Source organism: Scyliorhinus torazame, chromosome 14, assembly GCF_047496885.1.
Source record: "Scyliorhinus torazame isolate Kashiwa2021f chromosome 14, sScyTor2.1, whole genome shotgun sequence".
In the NCBI taxonomy this organism is placed as follows: Eukaryota; Metazoa; Chordata; class Chondrichthyes; order Carcharhiniformes; family Scyliorhinidae; genus Scyliorhinus; species Scyliorhinus torazame.
Genome location: NC_092720.1, coordinates 42,841,594 through 42,867,596, shown reverse-complemented (window position 1 = coordinate 42,867,596; position 26,003 = coordinate 42,841,594). Strand labels below are relative to the sequence as shown.

The window sequence follows — 26,003 nt, the reverse complement described above, 5'->3', positions numbered from 1 at the left end:
GGGACCTGCTGCAATTCTCGATGACATTCGCTCTGCAGCTTCAGTAGCAGCTGAGCAGCGGCTTGCTGCCGGAATGGAACACCTTATTTACACAATGGGGAGATGAGATGGAAAAGGTTTAATTTTGGAAGAGGCACTGAAAGGTTTATCTGTGGCAGATAATGGACTGGCCATTATTTTAATTACTGTTTGGGGGTTCTTGCCGTATACAGACTAACAGCGGACAGCTGTGATTGACTGCAGGCGGAACTTGGGGATGTTTGGGAGCACGGATGAACGGCCAGAGGAATAAATGTCCTTTCAGCAGCACCCTGTGCACAACTAGCTGAAGTGACACTTCCCCAACAAAAATATAACAAGGGAGGAGGATTCATACCTTGTAATACATTCCATAATGTATATAATTCATTAAAATGTAATAAGAGATGAGGGAAATGTTGAGTTACAAAGCAGTTTTCTGCGGAGTGCTAGCACCATCTATCTCCACATGACTGATGTGGACGTGTACATGACTGGGATCTCCCCCGGGAGCGCGGGCTGCCGAGCCCTGTTTGCTAATTGCGATCCAGTTGTTTGGGAAGCGCTAACTCAGATATAAGGAGTGCTTGTGGGGCTGTGCAGCACACACCAGGACACATCAGTTGGAATTCGGGGGCAGTTGCAGAACACATCACCGTTCAAATCTCCACTTTGCTCTCGGGTAAGCTATTGGGAATGACTGCGATGCTGGGGAAGGGAGTTACTTAAACTGAGAACAGTTATTGTAACAAACCGCTTTCTGCCCTCTTGTTAAAATGTGGTATGTTTGTCGAGTTTTCTGCCCATTTTTAACTGAAAAAAACCCAGCCCCTTCCCTGGAGTGGGGAAACCAGCTAGGGTGCCTGGTAACTCCATGGACGAATCGGTTTGCTAATACAAAGAGATTTGCCTGAAATAAATGGGGTTAATTTATGCAAGCTGCATTGAGAGGTGAGCTGGTCAGTGGAAACCGTTGGAACGGAAAAGAGAGAAGAGTTTGGTCAATGTCCTGAGGAACTCACGAGATGGATTGAAGGAGCAGCGCTCCGAAAGCTCGTGATTCCAAATAAACCTGTTGGACTTTAACCTGGTGTTGTAAGACTTCTTATTGAGAATGGTGTGGGTGAGGGAAGTCTGAAAGAGGAATAGCAAAGAAGTAAGCCTCAAACTCGCCACAATTCTGCCATTTAAAAAAAAAGCAATGCGTGGCAATTCTTCCAAACGAATCCCACCCTCGTCTAGAATGAACGGAGCTGATTAAATATGCAAATTATGAAAGCAAATTTCTGCGGATGCTGGAATCTAAAACGAAAACAGAAAATATTGGACAATCTCAGCAGGTCTGACAGCATCTGTGTGGAGAGAGGAGGGAGCTAAAGTTTCGTGTCTGGGTGACTCTTTGTCAAAGATGCAGATTACTTGATCAAACGATTGTCTAATTGGCATTTTCCATATTTATAAACAATTGTGTGTGTATATATACACACTTTTCTTCCCCATATTAATTTACTTTATTGCACAAAAAGGTTTATCCTGTCCTTCCTTCAATTAACTTTATATATATTTTGCCAATTTCTGCTTCAGCCTGTGGTCCCTTCTATTCCCCCCTCCTGCTTTCCCTGTTCCCCCTTCCCCTCCCTTGCATACTCCCCCTGTTCCCCCCCCCTCACTACCCCACCTCCCCGGCAACTTCAGCCGTGTTTGCTTTTGTGTTCGGGGAGGGGGAGAATACCCCCCTCCTACCTCTTCTCCTCTTTTGTGGGTTTCCGACCTTCCCTCTATCTTCTCCTCCCTCCCTTTGCTGCAGAGTTCCCACACTACCTCTGTCCCCAGCTCGTCCTCACATTTTTGCTCTCATCCAGTGGTGTCCGAACTCTGTCCAATATCTGTTTGTATATTTTCCCACATAGTCCCCCCTCCTTGCTGATTGTGCCTATCAGGTCCTCTAATAGTGTGATTTCTGGGGCCCTGGGGTACTCGACTCCATGCGTAGAAAGTGTTTTATTTGAAGGTGCCTCATTTCCTGTCCTTTTGTGAGTTTCCACCTTCTCGTCAGTTCGTCCAGTGTCGCCAATCTGTGCCCAATGTAAAAGCCCCCGACCGTCAGTGTGCCCCCGTCTTGTCACCATCTTTTGAAGGTGGTGTCCAGCATGACTGGGGGAATTTGTGATTGCTGCAGTTGGGGGCCATGGGGACATCTCAGTTAACCCACGTTCTCAGCATGGCCGCTACCACAGGGCTCATTGTGTTTCTTGTTGAGAGAGATGGGAGTGCTGCTGTCGCCAGGGCCCGGAGGGTCGTTCCTTGACAGGAGGTCTCCTCCATCGGTATCCACTCTGAGTTGGGATCAAACCATTGTTAAGCAATGATAATTCCCATCTCCTTATCTCTGTAGTTTCCGTGTTTTCATCAGGAGGGGAAAAGCAGACCAGTAGTTTGTTGACAACTCGTCGTTAGAGTTGGGGTAAAGGGTGTCCCAAAGGCTGAGACTCACACACCGTATGGTGCCTCCTCCGCCTCCACCTTCAACCCTGGTAATATATTGGGAAGGAGGGAAGGAATTCCAGGTGCCACCTTTAGGGCGAGGTGAAGAGGTGCTGCTGAATAAATCAGACCAGTGTCCTTTTCATTGAAAAGAATGCGCAGTTACAGAAGGGACCAACAGGAAGGAGTGGAAAACTGAAGAAAGCCTGTGTCTGCTCGAGTCCAACCAAGAGTGAGAATGTCTGGAATATCCACATTTAAAAGCATTCCTTTTTGAAACGTATGCTCTCATATATGTAAAGATGCACCTTTCCGATGCATCTTGCCAGCTTTTAAAAGTGATTTCTCTCTCTCCAATATTTTAAAGAGATGTTTTGGTTTTCTCTCTAGCTGCCATTCGCAAATGCCTCGCTTCTCCAGAATGGCAGAATTAGAGTGATGAGTTTGAGAAATATAATAGAGCCTCTTTTTCTCTCAGATCCTCCCAAGACGGCAACATGCAGGGGCGATTGCTGATGCTGTTAGTTTTTTCCATTTGTTTCACCAGAGGAAGTTTCAAGTCATGTCCAAAGATTCCAGTACAGAAAAATTTCACTCTGTCAGAGGTTAGTAACGTGAAGTACATAAGTTATGTGGCATTGCCAATCCTGTCATGTCAATAAATATTCCCTACAGCTTTTACAAATCGTAATAAATGGCACTTACTGAGAAGACCGGACAGCACGGTGCTTGCAGTAACTTCATTGCAGTGTTAATGTAAACCTAATTGTGACAATAATCAAGATTATTATTATTATCTGAGAATTGGATTTTACCCCTAGCCTTCCCTGAGGAAATCAATTCTCTTCTCCCGGAAGTTAACAGAAATCTTGGATGGGATTCTCTGATAGCCGATGCCGAAATTGGGAAATGTGATTGGTCGGAGAATAGCTTCCGATTCCAAATTTGCAGCAGGCGCCGATTTGACGCCAAATCGTGATTCTGCATTACCTCGAAAACGGTGTCAATGCGATTCACTCCGCACATACAGTAGACACAATTTGCATATCATTTGTGTGCCCGACCTGGTATTCTCCCGGGCCTACGTGATTCGCCACCTCAGAATTCCCAACGCCGTGGTTCACTTGTCCCTTTAAAAATCGTGAAACCAGCGTGGCGGCTGAGGGAGAGAGAGGGGGTATGGAAGGTTACAACATCACCATAGTTTGCTGACAGTTGTGCCACTGGCCGGGGAGCTTCTGCCAGGGTCGGGGGGGGGGAGAGCTTGATTCTGGGTCTGGTTATGCGAAATTCGAATAGGGAGTCCATATTGCACACTGTGAGTAACAAATATTCTGAAGCGTTGGCATCTATCAACTGGATGATTGCAACATTTGCACCAAAGGTAATGTTGAAGATGTTGCCAAGCATGACATATGATTAGTTCAGAGTCATTGCTAAAAATTAAAATGTGTTGTCATACAGAAGTTATATTCACAGCAAGTGATGACCCAATCAATATCCATATCTCATAATAAATGTGAGAAAATAAATTGCAAGACTCTGCCATGTCATCAGATAACCATTTTGAGGGAGATAGTTCAAATTGAGATGTGTTTGTTTGCAGATTCTGCTGTAAAATGTGTAGCCATGTCATAGTTTCTTTTTTGAGAGGGCTGAGATGGCTCTTCGTCTTCACTGGGAATTGTTGTTCAACGCACAGTGTCCTTGATATCTTTCTATGATTGCAAAGCACAACTGATTTCTTATTAGTGGGTGCTAAATGACTCACTGATGCCTTCATACCACTCACTTAGAAACTGTCTAACTGTCAACGCCAACCTTTTCCCAATGCAAAACAATGCACATAGGAATATTACAGATCATTTTATCTTAACACAATGCAATAAGCAGTAAGACTAAAGATAATCTGTGATTCTGTGAAATTAATTCTCTTTGTTTTAGGTCACATGAGTTCTCTTGATAGTAAGGAATCCATAGTTGTATTTTTCTAATGAAAACAATTTGAAATAAAAATTCCCTCACTTGCATTGTTTAATTTAACAATTGTTACGATATTCGGTATTTGGAAAAATTAGCAGCATTCATTAATGCACATTTTTCAGTATACAATTGTCTTTTTGGAGAGAAGATGAGGTGCAAGATTATGTGTCAATGTATAATGCACTGCACAACAATTGTGAGCTGAGTGTTATTGTGGAAAAGTGAAGAAACAAATGATGCCCATTTCAGAGCTGGGTGATTAATTCCTTACTCATTTTATGCATCCTTCAATCTGGTAGATGACACCTTGTTCCCACCATTACTTGACTCCATTAGTTTTGTTCTTTGACTTCCCAAGGACAGAACATCCATCCATTCCTTTGCAAAACAAATGAGGCAGCTGGGGTAGGATTTCCCCAGGCTAAGAGTTCCTTCTGCTCAGTCTGGCAGGAGGCCTGGTGTGGTTGTGATAACTGGTATGTCAAATCACTGGCCACATACCAAACTCCATAAGACCATATGTGGGCCCCACCAATAAGGGTAAGGCAAGTGAGTTGGATCCCTGAATAATTTTAGACTGGGGGAAACATTCATAAAATGGACACTTTCCTTGTGGGTCATGAACCAGTGAGTTCGCAGATTTTCAGATGACTTGGGCCAACCCTTCCCACACTGTCCGATTACAATAAGACCATAAGACATAGGAGAAGAATTAGGCCATTCCCCTCTGGCATTTCAGTCAGGCATGAGCAATTGGGTGCCGGAGAGATTCCTGAAGTGACTCTTAATCCAGCCTGTCTCATGAAAATGGATGCGTACTGCAGTGAGTTCAGCATTGGGGGGCACCTCACCAATTGTGCCCTGAGAAATGTTGGATCCTTTGTAATCATCAACCTTGAATTATATTCATATAGAATAATGAGTCAATCCTTTCAACTGAGTACTGTGTGCGTCTGCAAGTGCACCTGTTTGGGGTGGAAACACATGGCAGATTATTGACATTTTTAAAATAACCGTCACTGATAATGAACTCCCCTCAAGGCCATGAGGCTCTAGGCTTAAGTTTCACTTGAACATGTACTCTAGGCTGACACTTCAGTGCAAAGTTGAATGACCATTGTGCTGTGCTTTCTTTTGGATGAGGCATTAAAGCAAAGCCTGTTCAAGGAGGCTTAAAAGATTCCCTCACACATTTTTGAAGAACAGCAGAGGTTTCTTCCAGTGTCCGAACCAATATTCATTCCTCAAACAACATTATCAAAGGACCAACTATCTCATTGCTGATTTGAGACAATTTTATGGAAACTGACTGTTGTACTTGACATTGATCATATTTCCAATAGTAATGAAGTGATTGTGAAACAATTTGAGATGATCTGAAGATGTGACGTGTTCTCAATGCGTGCATGCTCTTTCTGCATCATTGATGAATCTGTGTAATCGAACCTTTAATGATTTCATTTGAATAACATTATTTGAATAATGTTTTTATTTCACAGTTTTTGGGAACGTGGTTTGAAATTGAATCACTCAATACAAATCTTGTAAAAGGTGACTGCATTGCACACACGTTCAGTCAGTCAGCTGATAATTGGATACACGTTAACACTACGGAGAAGCGGTAAGTGTTCCAGAAATAGATGGAGAGCAGAGCAATAGCTAAAAGTCACGAGCACAGACATCCAAGTTTTGCACGGTATACATGGGTATTTTTGCAAATTCCCAGTTCATTATTTTAATAAGAAAAACAGGAAATGCTGGAAATATTCATTCTGTGGCGAGAAATGTAACTCTGTTTCTCTCTCCACAGATACTGCCTGACCTGCTGAATATTTACAGCACTTATGTTTTTATTATATTTACAGCACTTATGTTTTTATTTCAGATGATCAGCATTTGCAGTATTTTGATTTTGCACAATTGATGTTATAAATCTGTAAACACAACTGATTTAAAATCAGGAGCTCCTAAAGAAGCTCTTGAAGTTCATTTAGATCTTATTTATCCAGAGGCAAAGGCAGGTTTTGCAGTGTTCAGGTATAAATTTGTTGAGCAGATCTGTCAATATCCAACATTTTTATTTTGTACTTCTTAATCAGCTGCTGACATTGAGTATACAGTTATAACTGAATTGAAGAGGTTTACGAAAGGAGTTCCAGAGCCTGACTCCTAGACAGCTGGTGGCATGCCATCAACAGATGAGAGAAAGACATGGGAGTGCAAAAGAATCCAGAGTTGGAGGAATTTGCAGGTTTTACTTGAGAGCTGAATATGGGAATGAGGTTGCACAAATAAATCATGGGGGAGTCTGAATATAAGGGTGATAATCCTAAAATTGGGGTGTTACTGTACTATGTATGAGTTATTCAAGCAGAGAATACAAGCAGCAGCGTTTTATGGTCAGTCAGCTCCCGATATTTATGTTTTGCAGAAGGTGGAGAGGTTGATTTCCTTTTTTCAAATGAATTTGGAGTAGCCAATATATTTTTTCCCATTGAGGGGCAATTTAGCGTGGCCAATCTATCTACGCTACACATGTTTGGGTTGTGGGGGCTATTATGGGCCAGGATTTAGAGGACACCAAAGTATATCATGGAGTTCACCTGATCCATAACTTTTAATAGATTTTGGTTATGGGGAGCACAAGGGCCCACTTTACAGGTGTGATGCAACAGAGATCTAAAGTATTTTTTAAACAAAAACAATGTTTATTCAATGAATCCAGTTAACATTTTATAAACACAGTAAACATCTTATCAACTACCAACACTGATACTCCGCCCCAAAATACAATACTTTTTAGGTAACCCTTAGTAACCTTCCTAACAACATCCACAAGTCAAAAACCCTTTTTAACAAAGACACTAGGTTTTCATTCCTTACAGAAACAGGTATTACTTTGAAATCATCAAGTGATCTGGAGACATTCTTTAGACGGCAGAGAGAGAGAGACCTAAACACCTCCTTGGTTTGAATGCAGCGCCCCAACTGAAAATGAAACTAATACTCAGAGCCTAAAACAGCTTCCAGCTCAAACCGAAAGTAAAAAGCCTGAAACACAGCTCAGCTCCACCCACACAATAACATCACTGCAGCTATTTGATAAAAATACTTTTCTTAAAGGGACCCTCACATGACACCACCCCCAAGAAACCCCCCCCCCCCCATCAACTTTAAGATGGTTTCATTTTTCATCTTTTCATTTTCTTTTAAACAGCATTGACAGTAAATATACGTTTTGTTTAACAAAACAAAACACACAAACATTTATAAGAAAATTGTGCATTTTGGTTCTTCTTCCTCCACCGAACCTGCTTCTCTTCATCACAGTCGCGACAAAGCATCGGCTATCACGTTTTCTCGTCCTGCCACATGTATTATTTTTAAATGAAATGGCTGTGACAATAAACTCCATCGAAACAGTCTTGCATTGTTATTCCGGAATCGCTCCAAAAAGTCAATGGATTCTGATCAGTATATGTAATTGTTTCAGATGAATTGCTGGTAATATAAATTTGAAAATGTTGCAAAGCCAGCGCCAAACTTAAAGTCTCCATCACAATTGTTGAACACTTCTTCTGGTGCTTATTTAATTTCTTAAAAAAATAACCAATAGGCCGCTCTAGTCCTTCGTCGCTTTCTTGTAAAAACACCGCACCTACGCCCACATCACTCTCATCAACAGCCACTTTGAATTGGTTTGTATAATTTGGGATGGCCAACACAGGAGCAGTGGTTAACACAGCCTTCAGTCCATCAAATGCCTGTTGAAACTCCGCTTGTCCACTGAAATTTACTACGCTTCTTTAGCAAGTCCGTCACTGGAGTGACCACACTGCTAACATTTGGCACAAATTTCCGGTAAAATCCACTCATACCAAGAAACTGCTTATTTCCCGTCGTGTCGAGGGTATCGGAAACTCCCCAATAACTTTTGTTTTCACATCCCGTGGGACCATTCGACCCTGTCTGATTGTATGGCCAAGGAAAGTGACTTGGGCTTTTCCAAATTCACTTTTGGCTAGGTCTTCCACCAAACCCGCCTCCTGAAGTTGATTAAATAACTCCATCAGATGCTTTAAATGTTCTTTCCATGTCTGACTAAAAATTACCAGAGTGTCGATGTATACCCTATAATTATGTAATCCTGAAACAACTTTGTTAGTTAACCGTTGAAATGTGGCTGGGGCGTTTTTCATGCCAAATGGCATAACTTTGACTCCAATTTATCATCTGGAGTCATAAAAGCTGAAATCTCCTTCGCACTTTCGGATAAAGGTACCTGCCAGTAACCTTTAAGTAAATCCAGTTTGGAAATAAAAGCTGATTGTCCCACCTTCTCAATGCAATCCTCCAAATGTGGGATAGGATAAGAGTCCATTCTTATAACTGCATTAACCTTTCTATAGTCCACACACAACCATTGGGTACCGTCCGGTTTCAGTACAATCACTACGGGTGAGCTCCATTGGTTGCAGCCCACTTCAATTATGCCATTTTTAAGCATACTCAATTTCTTTGTTAACCATAGCCAATTTTAAAGGTTTAAGTCCATATGGATGTTGTTTAATTGGAACAGCATTTCCCACATCTACATAATGTATACTCATTTTAGTACTTCCCAACTTATCTCCACAAACTTGCCCATGTGATATCAATAACACTTTCAGGTCAATTTGTTTTTCCTCTGGAAGGTAACTCAACAATTTATCTCAATTTTTAAGAACATCCTCGTTTTCCAATTTAATTTGAGGGATGTCAAATTTAAGTCATCTGGATTCGGTTCTTCACTTTGAGATAGAATCATTAAAACCTCCTCCGGTATGCTCTCCTTCCCTTTCAAAGTACCTTTTAAGCATATTTGCGTGACACACTCGGTGAGTTTTCCTTCTACCTGGCGTTCTTACCACATAGTTCACCTCACTTAATTTCCTTTCAATCTGATAAGGTCCACAGAACCTTGCTTTTAAAGGTTCACCTACCACTGGTAGGAATATCTCCACTCGCAAAGCTGCAAACTTTGCTTTCTTGTCCGCTACCCTTTTCATCACGTGTTGTGCAACCTTTAAATGTTGTCTCACCAATTCCCCTGCTCTATTTAATAAGTTCCGACTGCTCACTCACCAATTTTTCCTCAATCAATTTAAGTGGTCCTCTTATGTCATGACCAAAAATTAGTTCAAAAGGGCTGAATTTGGTTGACTCATTAGGAGCATCCCTAATTGCAAACAGTATAAATGGAATTCCTTTATTCCAATCCTCTGGACAATCTTGACAATAAGCCTCAACATTGTCTTTAATTTCTGATGCCACATTTTTAACGCTCCCTGCAATTCTGGATGGTACGCAGTTGATTTAAGTTGTTTTATTCCTAAGCTATCCATAACATCTTTGAATAACCTTGAGGTAAAATTTGATCCTTAATCCGATTGTATTTCTGTGGTTAGTCCATATCTAGTAAAGAATTGATGTAACTCCTCCACAATCTTTCTAGCTGTAATATTGTGCACTGGAATGGCCTCTGGAAACCTAGTAGACACATCCAATATAGTCAAAAGATATTGATTCCCACTTTTCGTTTTAAGAAGCGGTCCTACGCAATCAATTAAGACCCTTGTAAAAGGTTCCTCAAATGCTGGAATGGGTATTAAAGGCACTGGTTTTATCACTGCTTGAGGTTTCCCTATCACTTGACATGTGTGACATGATCGACAAAATGTAACTACATTTTTATGTAGTCTAGGCCAATAAAAATGTCTTTGTGTTTTAGCTTGAGTTTTCCTTACTCCCAAATGACCTCCCGCTGGTACCTCATGTGCTACTCGCAACAACTCCTTTCTATACCCTACCGGCAACACCACTTGATGAACATGTGTCCACTTTTCATCTGCCTGCATATGTAAACATCTCCATTTTCTCATCAAGACATCATTTTACGGTAATAACATTCTGGTACACACTCAGATTCCTCTTCTGTGTATGCTTTCTGATACATCCGTTTTATTTCCATATCTTTCTGTTGTAACTCCACCAATTTTCCTGAACTAAAAATATCCGCCTCATTCTCCACCTGTTCTTGTTCTTTTCCAACCATCTGATTAAAAATAATTTCTGATAATTGAACTTCAACTTTATCTTCACTCTTTGATTTCTCCTCTTGTCTTAACCTGCAACCTTGTTACTACACAATCCGGAAAAATCCCAGGATATTCTTCCTTCAACATTTAGTTGTCTGATTTTCCACTGACTTATCAACCACAGTTGGCATCACTCCCACCTGCGATCCAGCTATATCGTTACCCAAGATAAACTGTATTCCTGGACAAGATAGTTTCTCTATTACTCCTACTACCACTTCACCACTCCTCATTGGACTTTCTAACCTTCCCTTATATAATGGAACACTTCTCTTCTCACCCTGAATTCTACATAGTACCACCTTTTCTGGCAATATTCCTCCCAAACTACATAACTCTAGATCTCTTACCATCAAAGATTGACTGGCTCCCTTATCTCTTAAAATTGTGATTTCCTTACCTACTCCTTCTGGTACACATGAGTAAACTTTACCCACACAAGTACGTTTTTTAAAGAGATCTGGCACCATCTTGTCAATCACCTCTTGATCAGGCTGTACAAACTTTTGCACCTCCTTCGCTTCACTTGGGCTTTCCTTCACTACCTTAACAAACCCCACCAACCTATCCTGTTTTATCACATCAACCTTCCCAGTGCTTTTCTTCAACCACCAACACTGTGACTTTACATGGTCTAGTTTATTACAGTGAAAACATTTGAAACTTTTCATTTCTCTTCCACCCTCCTGGATCACTTTTAAATCTGAGGTACACTCTCCTTATTATCTCCCATCAGATCTCCTTTACCTCTATCACTTGAGTACTTCTCTTTTCCCCAGTTTCTATCCCTCACAGGTTGAAACTGATGTTGGAAATCAAACTTTGATTTATGAACTAATTCATAATCATCTGCCATTTCTGCTGCTAACCTTGCAGTTTTAACCCTCTGCTCTTCCACATGAGTTCTCACTACATCAGGAATTGAATTTTTAAACTCCTCCAAAAATTTCTCTGAGAGCTTCATACGTTTAGTCTATTTTCAAAGCCCTTATCCACCTATCAAAATTACTCTGTTTGATCCTTTCAAACTCCATGTATGTTTGACCAGGTTCTTTCCTTAAATTGCGAAACCTTTGTCTGTAGGCTTCAGGCACTAGTTCATATGCACCTAAGATGGATTTTTTCATCTCCTCATACGTTCCAGATACATCCTCTGATAGTGATGCAAACACTTCACTAGCCCTACCTACCAGCTTTGTTTGAATCAGTAATACCCACATGTCCTGTGGCCATTTCATTTGTTTAGCTACCTTCTCAAATGAAATGAAAAAGGCTTCTACCTCCTTCTCATAAAACCTTGGCAATGCTTGGACGTATTTAAATAGATCCCCACCAAGCCTTTGACTATGGCACTCTTTCTCTTTACCCTCATCACTATCCTCAAACTGTACATTTTCCTTTACATTCACCAATTTTGACTGACTGTCATGTTTCATGGCCATTTGCTGAAGTTCAAACTAGCTCTCTTTTTCTCTTTCCTCTCTCTCTTTTTCTTTTTCCTCGCTATCTCTTTCTCTCGCTTTTTCTTTTTCCTCTCTATCTCTTTCTCTCTCTTGTTGTTCTGCTTGGGCTACTCTTTCTTTGTCCCTCATTTTGTATTCAAGCTGCTTTAATTCTTTACATTCCTTACAGAAACAGGTATTACTTTGAAATCATCAAATGATCTAGAGACATTCTTTAGTAGGCAGAGAGAGAGACCTAAACACCTCCTTGGTTTGAATGCAGCTCCCCAAATGAAACTAAAATTCAGAGCCAAAAAACAGCGTCCAGCTCAAACCGAAAGTAACAAGCCAGAAACACAGCTCAGCTCCACCCACACAATAACATTACTGCAGCTATTTGATAAACACACTTTTCTTAAAGGGACTCACATGATAGGGCAAAACCCACGCGAACACGGGGAGAATGTGCAAACTCCACACAGAGCCGGGATCGAACCTCGAACCTCTGCGCCGTGAGGCAGCAGCGCTAACCACTGCGCCACTGTGCTGCCCCTATTTTTCTTTTAATGTCTATAAGGGAAATGACTCTCTGTTGCTACTTTTGTTTGCTTGGCCAGATCTGCTCATGTAGTGTCTGAGATTTTAAATCCATTTAAAGTCACAAAATGCTGAAGTAAAGGATTTTTGTACATTTTTTAAAATTGTGCTTATGTGCAGGGATAATGGTAAAAGAATACTTTATATCGGAAAGTTATCTCCAGCTAATGTGAAGGAAGATGCAAAACTTCAAATACTGCTTTCTGAAGGTAAGTGCACAAAGAATTTGGTCTCAAATTCTTGCCAGATTTTTCTTTTCATGTATGAATCTGTTACTTACCACCTACAAATATAAAGGACAGAAGTGGAATTGGTTTTAACAGGACTGAGTATTCGGTAGGACACATAAAAGGTGGCCGGTGTGATGACATCCTTTTTGCATAGGTACTCATGATGAGTATGTGCTTCTAATTCTGACCGAGGAATAAAATGTTCTATCCCTGCCGGATGAAAATATGTTTGCATTCTCTCTCATTCCTAGTAAGGGAACATAATAAATAATAATCTTTATCGTCACAAGTAGGCTTGAATTGCAATGAAGATACTGTGAAAAGGACCTAATCGCCACATTCTGGTGCCTGTTCGGGTACACAGGGGGAGAATTCAGAATATTCAAATTACCTAACTCCCACTAGTCTTTTGAGACTAGTGGGAGGAAACTGGAGTACCTGGAGGAAACCCATGCAGACACGTGGAGAACGTGCAGACTCCGCACAGACAATGACCCAGCCTGCAATCGAAACTGGGTGCCTGGCGATGCAAAGCCAAAGTGCTACCCACTGTGCTACTGGCATGTCACTCTGCAATGCATAGAGTGCACATCCACCCTTCCATGTGGTCTTGTCCAATGAGCAGTCAGTTTCCCATTCCCCTCACAGAGAGGCCATGTACACCTCTGTTTGTGTCTCCCTTACCGTGTCAGCACATCTCTTAGATGTTGACACATCTAGAGAAAGTGCACATTCTCTTTTCAGAAAGCATGCACCTACTTCTCCACTTACACAGAAAATATAAATTCTCTGCTCTCCATTCTTCTGGAAAGAGTCCCACCTCATCCCTAACTGGCGAAGTTGTGTCCTTTTCTTTTTGAAACCACAGTTACATATTTCCCATTCTGAAGACTGAGTGCTTTCTCCCTTCTTGCCCCCTCAGGAAAAGCTATTTTTATTTCCTGCTGCCCCTCAAGTACAGAATGACAAGCAATGTTTATTTTATGGCACACATGTGATGCATTTTGGAGTGATTTGTGATTAGAAATGATTCACGACAAAATAACAAGCAGTAAGTCACCCTGTTGGGAGTTTTCTCTAGGCCTCCAAATAGTTCTAGGGATGTAGAGGAAAGGATGGCGAGGATGATCCTGGATAAGAGCGAAAGTAATAGGGTAGTTATTATGGGAGACTTTAACTTTCCAAATATTGACTGGAAAAGATATAGTTCGAGTACATTAGATGGGTCGTTTTTTGTACAGTGTGTGCAGGAGGGTTTCAAAGAACAAAGAACAAAGAAATGTACAGCACAGGAACAGGCCCTTCGGCCCTCCAAGCCCGTGCCGACCCTGACACAGTTTGTTGACAGGCCAACAAGAGGCGAGGCCACATTGGATTTGGTTTTGGGTAATGAACCAGGCCAGGTGTTGGATTTGGAGGTAGGTGAGCACTTTGGGGACAGTGACCACAATTCGGTGACGTTTACGTTAAGGATGGAAAGGGATAAGTATACACCGCAGGGCAAGAGTTATAGCTGGGGGAAGGGAAATTATGATGCCATTAGACGTGACTTGGGGGGATAAGGTGGAGAAGTAGGCTGCAAGTTTTGGACACACTGGATAAGTGGAGCTTGTTCAAGGATCAGCTACTGCGTGTTCTTGATAAGTATGTACCGGTCAGGCAGGGAGGAAGGTGCCGAGCGAGGGAACCGTGGTTTACCAAAGAAGTGGAATCTCTTGTTAAGAGGAAGAAGAAGGCCTATGTGAAGATGAGGTGTGAAGTTTCAGTTGGGGCGATGGATAGTTACAAGGTAGCGAGGAAGGATCTAAAGAGAGAGCTAAGATGAGCAAGGAGGGGACATGAGAAGTATTTGGCAGGAAGGATCAAGGAAAACCCAAAAGCTTTCTATAGGTATGTCAGGAATAAGCGAATGACTAGGGACAGAGTAGGACCAGTCAAGGACAGGGATGGGAAGTTGTGTGTAGAGTCTGAAGAGATAGGCGAGATACTAAATGAATATTTTTCGTCAGTATTCACTCAGGAAAAAGATAATGTTGTGGAGGAGAATGCTGAGCTCCAGGTAAATAGATTAGATGGCATTGAGGTACGTAGGGAAGAGGTGTTGGCAATTCTGGACAGGCTGAAAATAGATAAGTCCCCGGGACCTGATGGGATTTATCCTAGGATTCTCTGGGAGGCCAGGGAAGAGATTGCTGGACCATTGGCTTTGATTTTTATGTCATCATTGGATACAGGAATAGTGCCAGAGGACTGGAGGATAGCAAATGTGGTCCCTTTGTTCAAAAAGGGGAGCAGAGACAACCCCGGCAACTATAGACCGGTGAGCCTCACGTCTGTAGTGGGTAAAGTCTTGGAGGGGATTATAAGAGACAAGATTTATAATCATCTAGATAGGAATAATATGATCAGGGATAGTCAGCATGGCTTTGTGAAGGGTAGGTCATGCCTCACAAACCTTATCGAGTTCTTTGAGAAGGTGACTGAACAGGTAGACGAGGGTAGAGCAGTTGATGTGGTGTATATGGATTTCAGCAAAGCGTTTGATAAGGTTCCCCACGGTAGGCTATTGCAGAAAATATGGAGGCTGGGGATTGAGGGTGATTTAGAGATGTGGATCAGAAATTGGCTAGCTGAAAGAAGACAGAGGGTGGTGGTTGACGGGAAATGTTCAGAATGGAGTTCTGTCACAAGTGGAGTACCACAAGGATCTGTTCTGGGGCCGTTGCTGTTTGACATTTTTATCAATGACCTAGAGGAAGGCGCAGAAGGGTGGGTGAGTAAATTTGCAGACGATACTAAAGTCGGTGGTGTTGTCGATAGTGTGGAAGGATGTAGCAGGTTACAGAGGGATATACATAAGCTGCAGTGCTGGGCTGAGAGGTGGCAAATGGAGTTTAATGTAGAGAAGTGTGAGGTGATTCACTTTGGAAGGAAAAACAGGAATGTGGAATATTTGGCTAATGGAAAAGTTCTTGAAAGTGTGGATGAGCAGAGGGATCTAGGTGTCCATGTACATAGATCCCTGAAAGTTGCCACCCAGGTTGATAGGGTGGTGAAGAAGGCCTATGGAGTGTTGGCCTTTATTGGTAGAGGGATTGAGTTCCGGAGTCAGGAGGTCATGTTGCAGCTGTACAGAACTCTGGTACGGCCGCATTTGGAGTATTGCGTACAGTTCTGGTCACCGCATTATAGGAAGGACGTGGAGGCTTTGGAACGGGTGCAGAGGAGATTTACCAGGATGTTGCCTGGTATGGAGGGAAAATCTTATGAGGAAAGGCTGATGGACTTGAGGTTGTTTTCGTTAGAGAGAAGAAGGTTAAGAGGAGACTTAATAGAGGCATACAAAATGATCAGAGGGATAGATAGGGTGGACAGTGAGAGCCTTCTCCCGCGGATGGAAATGGCTAGCACGAGGGGACATAGCCTTAAACTGAGGGGTAATAGATATAGGACAGAGGTCAGGGGTAGGTTCTTTACGCAAAGAGTAGTGAGGCCGTGGAATGCCCTACCTGCTACAGTAGTGAACTCGCCAACATTGAGGGCATTTAAAAGTTTATTGGATAAACATATGGATGATAATGGTATAGTGTAGGTTAGATGGCTTTTGTTTCGGTGCAACATCGTGGGCTGAAGGGCCTGTACTGCGCTGTATTGTTCTATGTTCTATGTTCTAATGTTAATAATAAAATATACATCATAAGTGATGAACATCCCAGTATTGTAGTTTAGGAGTGTGCACAAGTTTCAAAAGAGAAATCTGTGATTTCAAATCTTTTTAATCAATCTCCTGTCCATGTGTTCCCCAAACTTCATGTTCTTTGTGTACAATTCCCCACAGGTCTAGAGATTCAAATATTTGAACATACATGGAGATTCAAATCATTTTGGGGAGTGTTTTAAAGAAAGTGACTTGAGCTGTAACCAGATCTTGATTTAGATTAGCAAACAACAGCACACTGACAACTGGAAACAGAAAGTGCTGGAAAAGCTCAGCATCTGTGGAGAGAGAAACAGTGTTAACATTTTGAGTCCAATGTGACTCTTCTGCGGGACTGGAACCGTGCTGATAAAGTGCTGATAAAGTGCTGACTGTTACGGCAGGAAACAAATAAGCAGGTGGCATAAAATGGGGAAGAGGGTTCAAAAACAGAATAAAGACAAAGGGATCTGGATAAGTTGGGGAGGGTGAGCTGATGAACTTAACATAAATCTAAGGCAACATGATGAGACCTTGGCAGGGAAATCATTTGTGGAGTGAAAAGCTACTGGACAGGGAGATGTGGAGTATTCGTGGATAACTCGCTGTGCAGTGTGTGGCAGCAATGAGGGGAACTAAGTCGATATATGGGCAGTGATAGAGAGAGAGAACTCCTAAGAGTGTGCGCAAGGCTATCTTCTTCCATCTTCCTTCTGTTCTGCTGAAAGCTTCCTGACCTGAAACATTCGGGCGATCTAACCGAATGGGAACACAGTCCCATAACGAGTGCGTTTAGCCGGGTGTTTCCTGCTGCTCACAGTGCCGGGAACCACCACGCTATCTATTGGGATTCTGGTTACATTCAGGGCTCAGTGGGGGACGTCCCAACGAGGCTGCACTAATCCCCATTCCTGCCCTGAGGAGCTCCCGTTGACAGAACCCCCGAAACCCAAACTCACTGATTAGGGGTTCACTGGTCCCCCGCACCACACCGCGGCAATACACCCCCAGGCCTGATCCTCGTCACGGGAAAAATGCCAGCTTGGCACCGCCAGCTGTCATGGGCACTGCCAGGGTGTCAGGCTGGCAATGCCAGGATGCCCAAGTGGCACCAGCAATGCCAGGGTGGATCCTGTTCAGAGGGCTAGCACCTGGGGGCCCCCGAATTCCTGGGCGACCCCCACGAGTACCAATCCAACTGATCTCCATTAATGGCGACCAGCACTGAATGGCACTCACCCAAGGTTTCCAAGGCGAAGGAGTTAGATCCCAAGCCTCCGGTAGATCATGGGAGAGCACATTAGAGTGAGGCTGGCTGTCTCACTCTCATATGTAAATTTGCAAAATAGTGATTGTCATAATATACACCAGTATATCATGGTGCAGAGACACACACTGATGGACACACAGCAAGACCAATCAACACACACAACACCGCAGCCAATCACCAGTTAGAGCACACTCATTATAAAAACAGGGGGCATCAGAGTCCCGCTCATTCGGGATGCAGCCTCTCAGAAGGACAGAGCTTACAGCACAGATCTTCACCATGTGCTGAGTGCATAGACTGGTTAGGACAGGCATAGGTCTTTAGTTTAATCTAACATCGTGTTAATCCACAATGAAAGTATGTTCAACAGTTTCTAGCTTAATAAAATTGTGTTGTATTATTTTTAAGTGTTGGTGGCCTGTATGTGTTCCACGGATCGAGAGCACCCAACACATTAGTGATCCCACCCACAATGGACGGCAGTCAGATCGCAACGTCCTGTGAGATTGCGTTAGACCTCGGGGGATGGGGTGAGCCGAGTAGATCCTGGAAGAGGGATCTCCCAGCAACTACGGGCCGTGCCTCACTGTCTTTCGTAAACAATGTGGCCGGTAGATTGTTTCTGTTTCTCTCTACAGATGCTGTCTATCCAGCTGAGCATTTCCATTTTTTTTTTACAATCTGTACAAGGCACTAGGTGTGGGAATCTAGAGAGTATTGTGTATAATTCTGCTTTTCATACTATCGCAAGGATATCCAGGCATGCTGAAATCATGAAAAGTTCATCCAGGCTAATACTTGACTTAAATATGGCCTTCAAAATCAGATTTTATTCATTTTAATTTATAAATTCTCAGATTTTAGAATCCATAAAATGTCCTCATACATTTGAGGAGCAGAGTCATAGAATGGTTCCAGCACAGGTGGAGGCCATTTGGCCAAATGTGTCCATGCTGGCTCTCTGTAGCCCTGCACATTTTTCCTTTCCAGAATGGTCCAATTGACTTTTCAGTGCCTTGATCGAACTTACCTCCACCATACTTCTTATTCGTCATTCTAACCACTCCTCATGTCGCCATTGCTTCTTTTGCCAGCTACCTTAAGTCTGTGACTCCCGGTTCTCGATCCTTCCACCAATGGGAAGAGTTTCTCCCTATCTGCTTTGTTCGGGCTCATCATGATTTTGAGTACCTCTATAAAAACAAAATTCCCCATTTGACATTTAGTAACCAAAACTCAGACCTGGGCGATGCATAGATCCTGTCCCACGACATTGGTACCCTTGTATTTTTAAAGCAGGATCTGAATCACCTTTGGGTACAAGTTACTTGGCAGCGTTCCTTCTCATGAGATGATGCTTGGTGTCATGATTGTCAACTCTGTGTTCAACATCGTCAGGTGTGGCTCAGTAGCCTCTCTCAGGCATTGCAACCTCTGCTGCATTTGCTGGAGAGAACGACAGAGGACTGAGAAGGTGCACAATCTGCCTGCCTGCGATTTCTCTGGATCCACTTCACGGCCTGGTGAGCTTTTTGTTCCTGCTCACCTCTTCCAATTCCCTTCCAAATAGTCATGCTCCAGAGTAGACTGCCATCAGCGACTGAATCCCAATTTTCAGGGTCAATGTCTTTTATCTTCATATCCGACTTGCAGGTTTCCTTGTTGCAGAGGCATGGATGCTCAGGAGGTTGTTCCGCGTAAAGAAGGTCCTTGGATATATGGCAGTCATCTATCTGATGAACATTTCCGAGCTCCGGGCCTCTATGTTGGTGACGTTGTCCTGCCTTGAGATTTTGTGGATATGTCTGAGACAAATAAGGTGTAAACTGCTCACCGTTTTATGTTGCCAAAATATCTTGTCCCGCTCTCATCACTGTAAAGGACGGTGTTGACTTGGTAATCTTGGTTGACTGGCAGTTTGGTGTTCTTAGTCAGGTTATTATCGTTCCACACACTCTTGCTCAGCTTGGACTTAACAACTATAGTTTTTGTGATGCCTGCGTCTGGTGATTGTCGAGCCTCGATACGTCAACCAATCAATAACCAACAGTGTCACATTGTTAATACTGATAGATGGCGGGATGACAACATCCTGGACCATGACATTTCTCTTCTTGATGCTCATGGTCAAACTAAACCCTTGACACCCATCAGAGAGTCTGTCCATTTGCTGCTGAAGGTGTTCCTCTGTATGGACTACTGGTCCTGTGTTGTAACCAAGCAACTCTCTGAGGACCAGTATACCTTTGTCTTGGATCGCAGGTTAGCAATGCTGAACAGCTTTTGTAAGTTCTGGCATGTAAGTAGACAGCTTCTGTAGATGAACTGAAGCCATAAAGCGTATTGTCAGAATTGGAACTTAAGTTGGGAGATTCATGTCAGGGCAGGTGCTGAAATTTCCTGCTACGTTTAAGCTGCCCAGGACCCTTTGCTAATGTCTCTGACACTGAGCTCAGGGTCAGTTTCTTGGGCCAGATACGCAGGATGCACCTGTATGCTGACTCAGAAAATATTACTTGGGTTAATGCTTGGTCTAACTCAATCATTAATTAGCCGTGTAACTAAATTGAGCTGCACAACCAGCACCTCCCCCAACCATCTTCTGTCCCGATCTGACCTGACTACAAACCCCAAGCACCCATCTATGCACCCAATCAAAAACTTGAGAGCTTTTAAAAACTGACCTGAAAACAGCAGGTGATGTCGTGAAAAGGGGACGTGTTCTCTCCTCGGCCATCTTCTCTTGGGCTCGACAATCTCCCCTTGAAATATTGCGTTGACCCAGAAATCGCAAGAAGTGCAGGTTGCAGTTATTTTCACAGACTGCGGCAATGAGTTCAGTGGCTACACTGACCAGAAGATCTGGAATATTGAACCTCCTGTCCAATTGGAGGAAGTTTTGGTACAGCCACAATGTAACCTCCAACAGGCAGTCCAGCAGTATGGGCTGTTATCATTGGTTGTTATGTAAGCTCTAAGTCACAACATTGTTAAATAATTTTATCCTGAGAAAATCATAGAATCCCTACACTGCAGAAGGAGGCCATTCGACCCATCGAGTTTGCACTGACCCTCCAAAAGAGCACTCTACTGAGGCCCACTCCCCTGCCCTATCCCCATAACCTAACCTGCACATCTTTTGAACACTGAGCAATTAAGCGTGGCTAATCTCCCTGATCTGCACATCTTTCGACTGTGCAAGGAAACCAGAGCACTCGGAGGAAACCCATTCAGACACGGGGAGAATGTGCACACAAGTCTTTATGAAATCCAGCCTTTCAACAAATTTTGTAAATTCTGCCCACTAAATGCAGATTAGATACTTTTTTTTGTGCAAATGGTTTGCTGGGTTGTTGGGAAAGAATTACATCCCCAGATAATTTGGAGATTGTGTGTCGCTGCTCACCTTCAGATGGGATGTGAGTAACATTCACTTACCCTGAATGCAGGTGATTTTCTTTTTAAAGTAATATTGATATTGGTACTTTTTAGTTTTATTCCTCTTTGGCAAACATTGTGTTAATGCATTCATTTTTGTTTTGTCAATTCAGGAGTATATTTGGACTTTGTCCCTTATCAAGGTACGTACTAAAATCTCTTTTTATCAAAGTGGTCCAAATTGTTTGGTATCCAGAGCGTTGGGCATGGGATGTCAGTTGGGAGATGTGTGTTGGGACCCAGCAGAAGTGCAATTGTGTACATACACAAACATGGGGATTGTCTGGAAAGTTTAAACTTCTTATTTCCTGCTACCTGGGACACTCCACAAATGACTCCAACCCTGAGTTCAGGGGAGAGACTGGGGCCACATACACGGGAATCTGCTGCATATTTACTCTGGAAACGTTACACAGATTGATGTTTGGTGTAACTCAGTGAATAGTCAGCGTAACTCAACTGAGCACTGCAACTGATGAGCACCCCAGCCCATCCCAACCCACCTCAACCATACATTCACTCATTCACTCACTCACTTAGTTATCGACGTGGGCCTTTAAAAACCTTTCCTGAAAATTTAAATCCCGCTGAAAAATTATAAAAGGGTCGGGTAATGTGCACAGCATCAACGCTGAACAGAAGATCTGGGCTATTAATTCACATGGTGGTTTGCAGTTTAATAATCTAGTTCACTGCTCTAAGCTTTGAGTGGTTCTTTTAAAGGTTCATCTAAGTACTGGGGTGGATTTTTATTATCTAAGTAGCCAATGAAAATGACTTGCTTCATTCCAGATTAATGTTTTGTGAACTTTGTTTTTCAGACCAGTTAACATTCATCCCATACGATGTTTTAGCCACAGACTTCAGGAGTTATTCACTGGTATACTCCTGCACTCAACGTTATTTTACTCCCACGATTTATGCCTGGATTTTGTCAAGAGGTTCTCAGTTAGATGAAAACACCATCAAGGCACTGGAAGACATCCTGAAAGCAAATGATATCAATATTGATAAGATGCAACAAATTAATCAAAAGGATTGCCCTTAAAAAGTGGTGACCAGAATCCACACAAAATCATTTTAACTTGTATCAAAAGCAATTTATCTTTAGTTTTTATAATTGAACATTACAAGGTAGTGTAACTGGAGTTGTGTCATACGGTGGTCAACTGATGAAGGACTCATAGCTGAGTCACCCGATGAAGGAGCTACGCCCCAAAAGCTAGTGATTCCAATCAAACGTGTTGGACTTTAACCTGCTGTTGTAAGACTACTTATTGTGTCATATATGCTGAGGTATTTGTGTTGTGCTGTGAACTGAGTAAAATGTTCTTATACTAAAAGTGAAAGTCGTGACATTCATCTCCAAAACATCATCAGTTGTCAATATTTTCCACCATTCAAATTAATGTGTGTAATAAAAACATCAGTGATAATTTTCAACCCTGATCTGTCCGTCATTTGAAATTATTGAGCCACAATACACATGCAACACAACCATATTCCCCCAAATTTCAAAGTGCTTGGCTGAGGTCATGCTATCAACTACTTGTTGAAACTAATGTGCATTTCTAACTGCACTTTCCCTTTGTGGTCCTGACTTCATTCAGTTTGACTTCACTATGGGGTAGCTTTTCAACTTGTTACCCTGTTGTAAAACTAGCATTCCAGATCTGTTGCTTGTTAGAGAAACTACCTGATAATGTATTAGGTATATTTGCATGGCAGTCCAGTCATATGCCAACCCAGAGAAAATATTACATCTGGATGACAAGTTGAAATTGTAACCCAGTGAGTTTTGACATTAAAATCACCAGTTTGTAACTACCCGATGGAGATATTTTTCATCTTTCCTTGTTGGCCATGTAGCGTCGTAGTTATTTTAAAGGTTTATCCAGGCACTGGGGTTAGTTCGATTATCTAAGTATCCAATGCAAGTTACCTGACTGCCCTATATTTAATTCTCTCTGTCAGTTGATTCAAGAATGTGCGTAGTTGTTAGAACTTAACTTATTCACTTGTCATGCATGATACCATTTTGCATTGTGGGCTGTGAAAATACAAAAATCTTTCAGCAATGAGTTCTGGTCTTGGCAATAAAAATAAAAAATCAGAATTTCTTATCAGTTCTTTGATATCACTTTGAATGGGATTGTACATTTTTTGTACACTGTTAGCAATGGTATTGTGGAAAATTTGGAAGTGAGAATACTCCACACAATGTATTAGATATATTTTCTTGGCAATCGAGTGATGAGCCCCCTTGAAAAATATAAATTTTTATTACTTTGCTTGCACTTTCAACTATAATGGCGAGGATTTAACGTAGCTCTCTATTTCATTGACTAATATTAAAATTGGTAAATTGAGAGTGACCTATCACACTCCTGACATAATTTGCTACAGCTAACCTTTTCAAAATGTTTTTTTAAATTATGTGCCTTCTGAGCAGACAATTCCTTTAAAATGTACAACAAAAAAATAAATAAACTCTGTGTTATCTAAGCTGGTGTTTACTTCACAACAATTAGGATCTACTGCCTTAAAGGAAAACCGCTTTGCCTTATTATACACTGGATGGTGTGCAGAATAATAGATGCACTCATGATGTTAAAAATCTGATACACCTGTACATGTTCCCTTTCCATCACAGTTGCACCATGTTTTGCATCAGCAAATTACATGTGATTTTTCAGAAAATTGTCTCTACTCATGAATCAGGGAAAATCTACAATAAAGCAGCAGATACTGAATGAACAGAATCGTTCATATTATGCATGAGAACAAGAGGCTGGAAATACTCAGCAAGTCTGGCATCATCTGAGGAGAGAGTGTTTCAGGTCAATCACAGGTTGTCAGAATAGCTCTTCTGTTTTGGGCTAAACCAGACTGTTTGACCCCTTGGGGCAGAATTTTTACAGTCTTGCCGAAGTCAATGGACATCTGGATGGCTCGCTGCATTTTACAGCCGCTCCCCCGTGCGATGGGGCCATAAAATTCCACCCTTCCCATCATATTTAATTATGGAAGAGCTTCCATCCAGATATCTGCATTTGCGTCTTCCATCTCTGGAACATCTCCAGACTTCGCCATTGTCTCAGCTCCTCTGCTGAAACCCTCTTGGACCCACTCGAGTCTGAGCGATTATAACTCGCTCCTGGTTGACCTCCCACATCCAAAGCTCCTTGAACTTGAAGTCACCTGAAATTCTGCTGCCCACGATTTTGCTCACAGCATGTCCTGTTCACCCAGCACCTCTGGACAGAATTTTATGTTGCACAAGCGGGAAACATGTCAATGTGCAATATTTTGATCAGCTGGCACGCGGGACAGCAAAAGGGCTGGAGTCTTCCACCCTGCCTGCCACAAGAATGCCACGGGTGAGAGGCGGCCAATGGAGAATGCCATTGACCTCGGGCAGGATTCTCCGTTCGCCGGGTGAATCCGGCCCAAAGGCGTGCCCGGTGACAGCTAAGTAGGCAATTTCCCATGAGGGAGGCACTCAGGACGGAGCTCCACACAATGATGAAGTAGATGCTGGCAGAGACAACAGAAAAAATGCAGCGAACCATCAAGGGCCTGGAAAGGAAGGTGGAGGTGCAGGAGAAAACTATTCAGGAGTTGGAGAGGGCCGCCTCGGACCAGAGCGACAGGATGGTAACTCAGGAAACCGAGGTGAAAAGGCTGGTAACGACCCAGGGAGCCTAAGAGGGAAAGTGGAGGACCACGAAAATAGGTCCAGACAGCAGAATGTTAAAATAGTGGGTCTGTCAGAGGGGATGGAGGTCAGAGATCCAACAGGCTACGTCACCCAAATGCTGGGCAAGCTAGTGGGAAGGGAGAAGTTTCCAAACCCCCCAGAAATCGACAGGGCGCACAGGTCGCTCCGACCCAGGTCCAAAGTCGGGGAGCAGCCCAGAGCGATTATCGTGAAGCTGCATAGGTTCCAAGACAGGGGCAAAATCCTAAAGTGGGCCCGGCAGACAAAAGCGAGCACGTGGGAAGGGAAGACCATAAGGGTGTACCAGGACATTGGGGCGGACCTGACCAAAAGAAGGGCTGAATTCAATAGGGCCAAATCAGCACTCTACAAAAGTAATGTGAAACTTGGGATGTTATTCCCGGCCAAACTCTGGGTCACATTTGAGGGGAAGGAGCTGTTTTTTAACACCCCAGCGGCAGCGGAGGAGTTCGTTAGAGCGAACAAACTGGGGGAGGGACAGCCACAACGGCCATCATGAAAGCGTCGGGGATGGAAAAGAAAGGAAGAATCGGAACAAAGAGCAGCGGGCAGACCGCAAACAGACAATACGATCACGAACTGTACACACGTGTTTGGTGCACTGTGCGGGACTGTGCTGACTCGTTCCCGGGCTCGTTCCACCTCTCAATGCAATGGGGGGGAGCGGGGCAAGGTGAATGAGGGTGAAAAAGGCAGACAGCAGGGCGAGGCAAGGGCTAGCAAAAGGAAGGTAAAACAGGACCAGAACAGGGCAAGTGCTGGGAGGGGGGCCACCGTGCTAGCGAGGAGGGCTAACACGGGAGGGCAGGAAGAAAGGAGGGCCGCGGCGCACTTCTCAGGGGAAAGGGAGTGCCTGGCACAAAGAGAAGGGGGGCAGGGCAGAAGGGGGAGAAGAACACAGGGGGGGGGACAGAGGAACAGGGACTAAGGGGGGGAGAGGAGTCGGGGGGAGAGCGCTGAACAAA

The 26,003-nt window shown here is 43.0% G+C and overlaps 1 protein-coding gene across 1 annotated transcript; it reads left to right on the top strand.

Annotated features, from left to right (window-relative positions):
• Positions 1-345: 345 nt before the first annotated feature.
• LOC140389671 (apolipoprotein D-like) lies at positions 346-23,801 on the top strand. The gene is made up of 6 exons (XM_072474018.1): positions 346-700; positions 2,981-3,107; positions 5,985-6,106; positions 12,782-12,870; positions 21,410-21,439; positions 22,118-23,801. The coding sequence occupies exons 2-6, from the start codon at positions 3,000-3,002 to the stop codon at positions 22,342-22,344; spliced, it is 576 nt and encodes a 191-aa protein (XP_072330119.1). The 5' UTR covers positions 346-700; positions 2,981-2,999; the 3' UTR covers positions 22,345-23,801.
• The last annotated feature ends 2,202 nt before the right edge of the window (positions 23,802-26,003 follow it).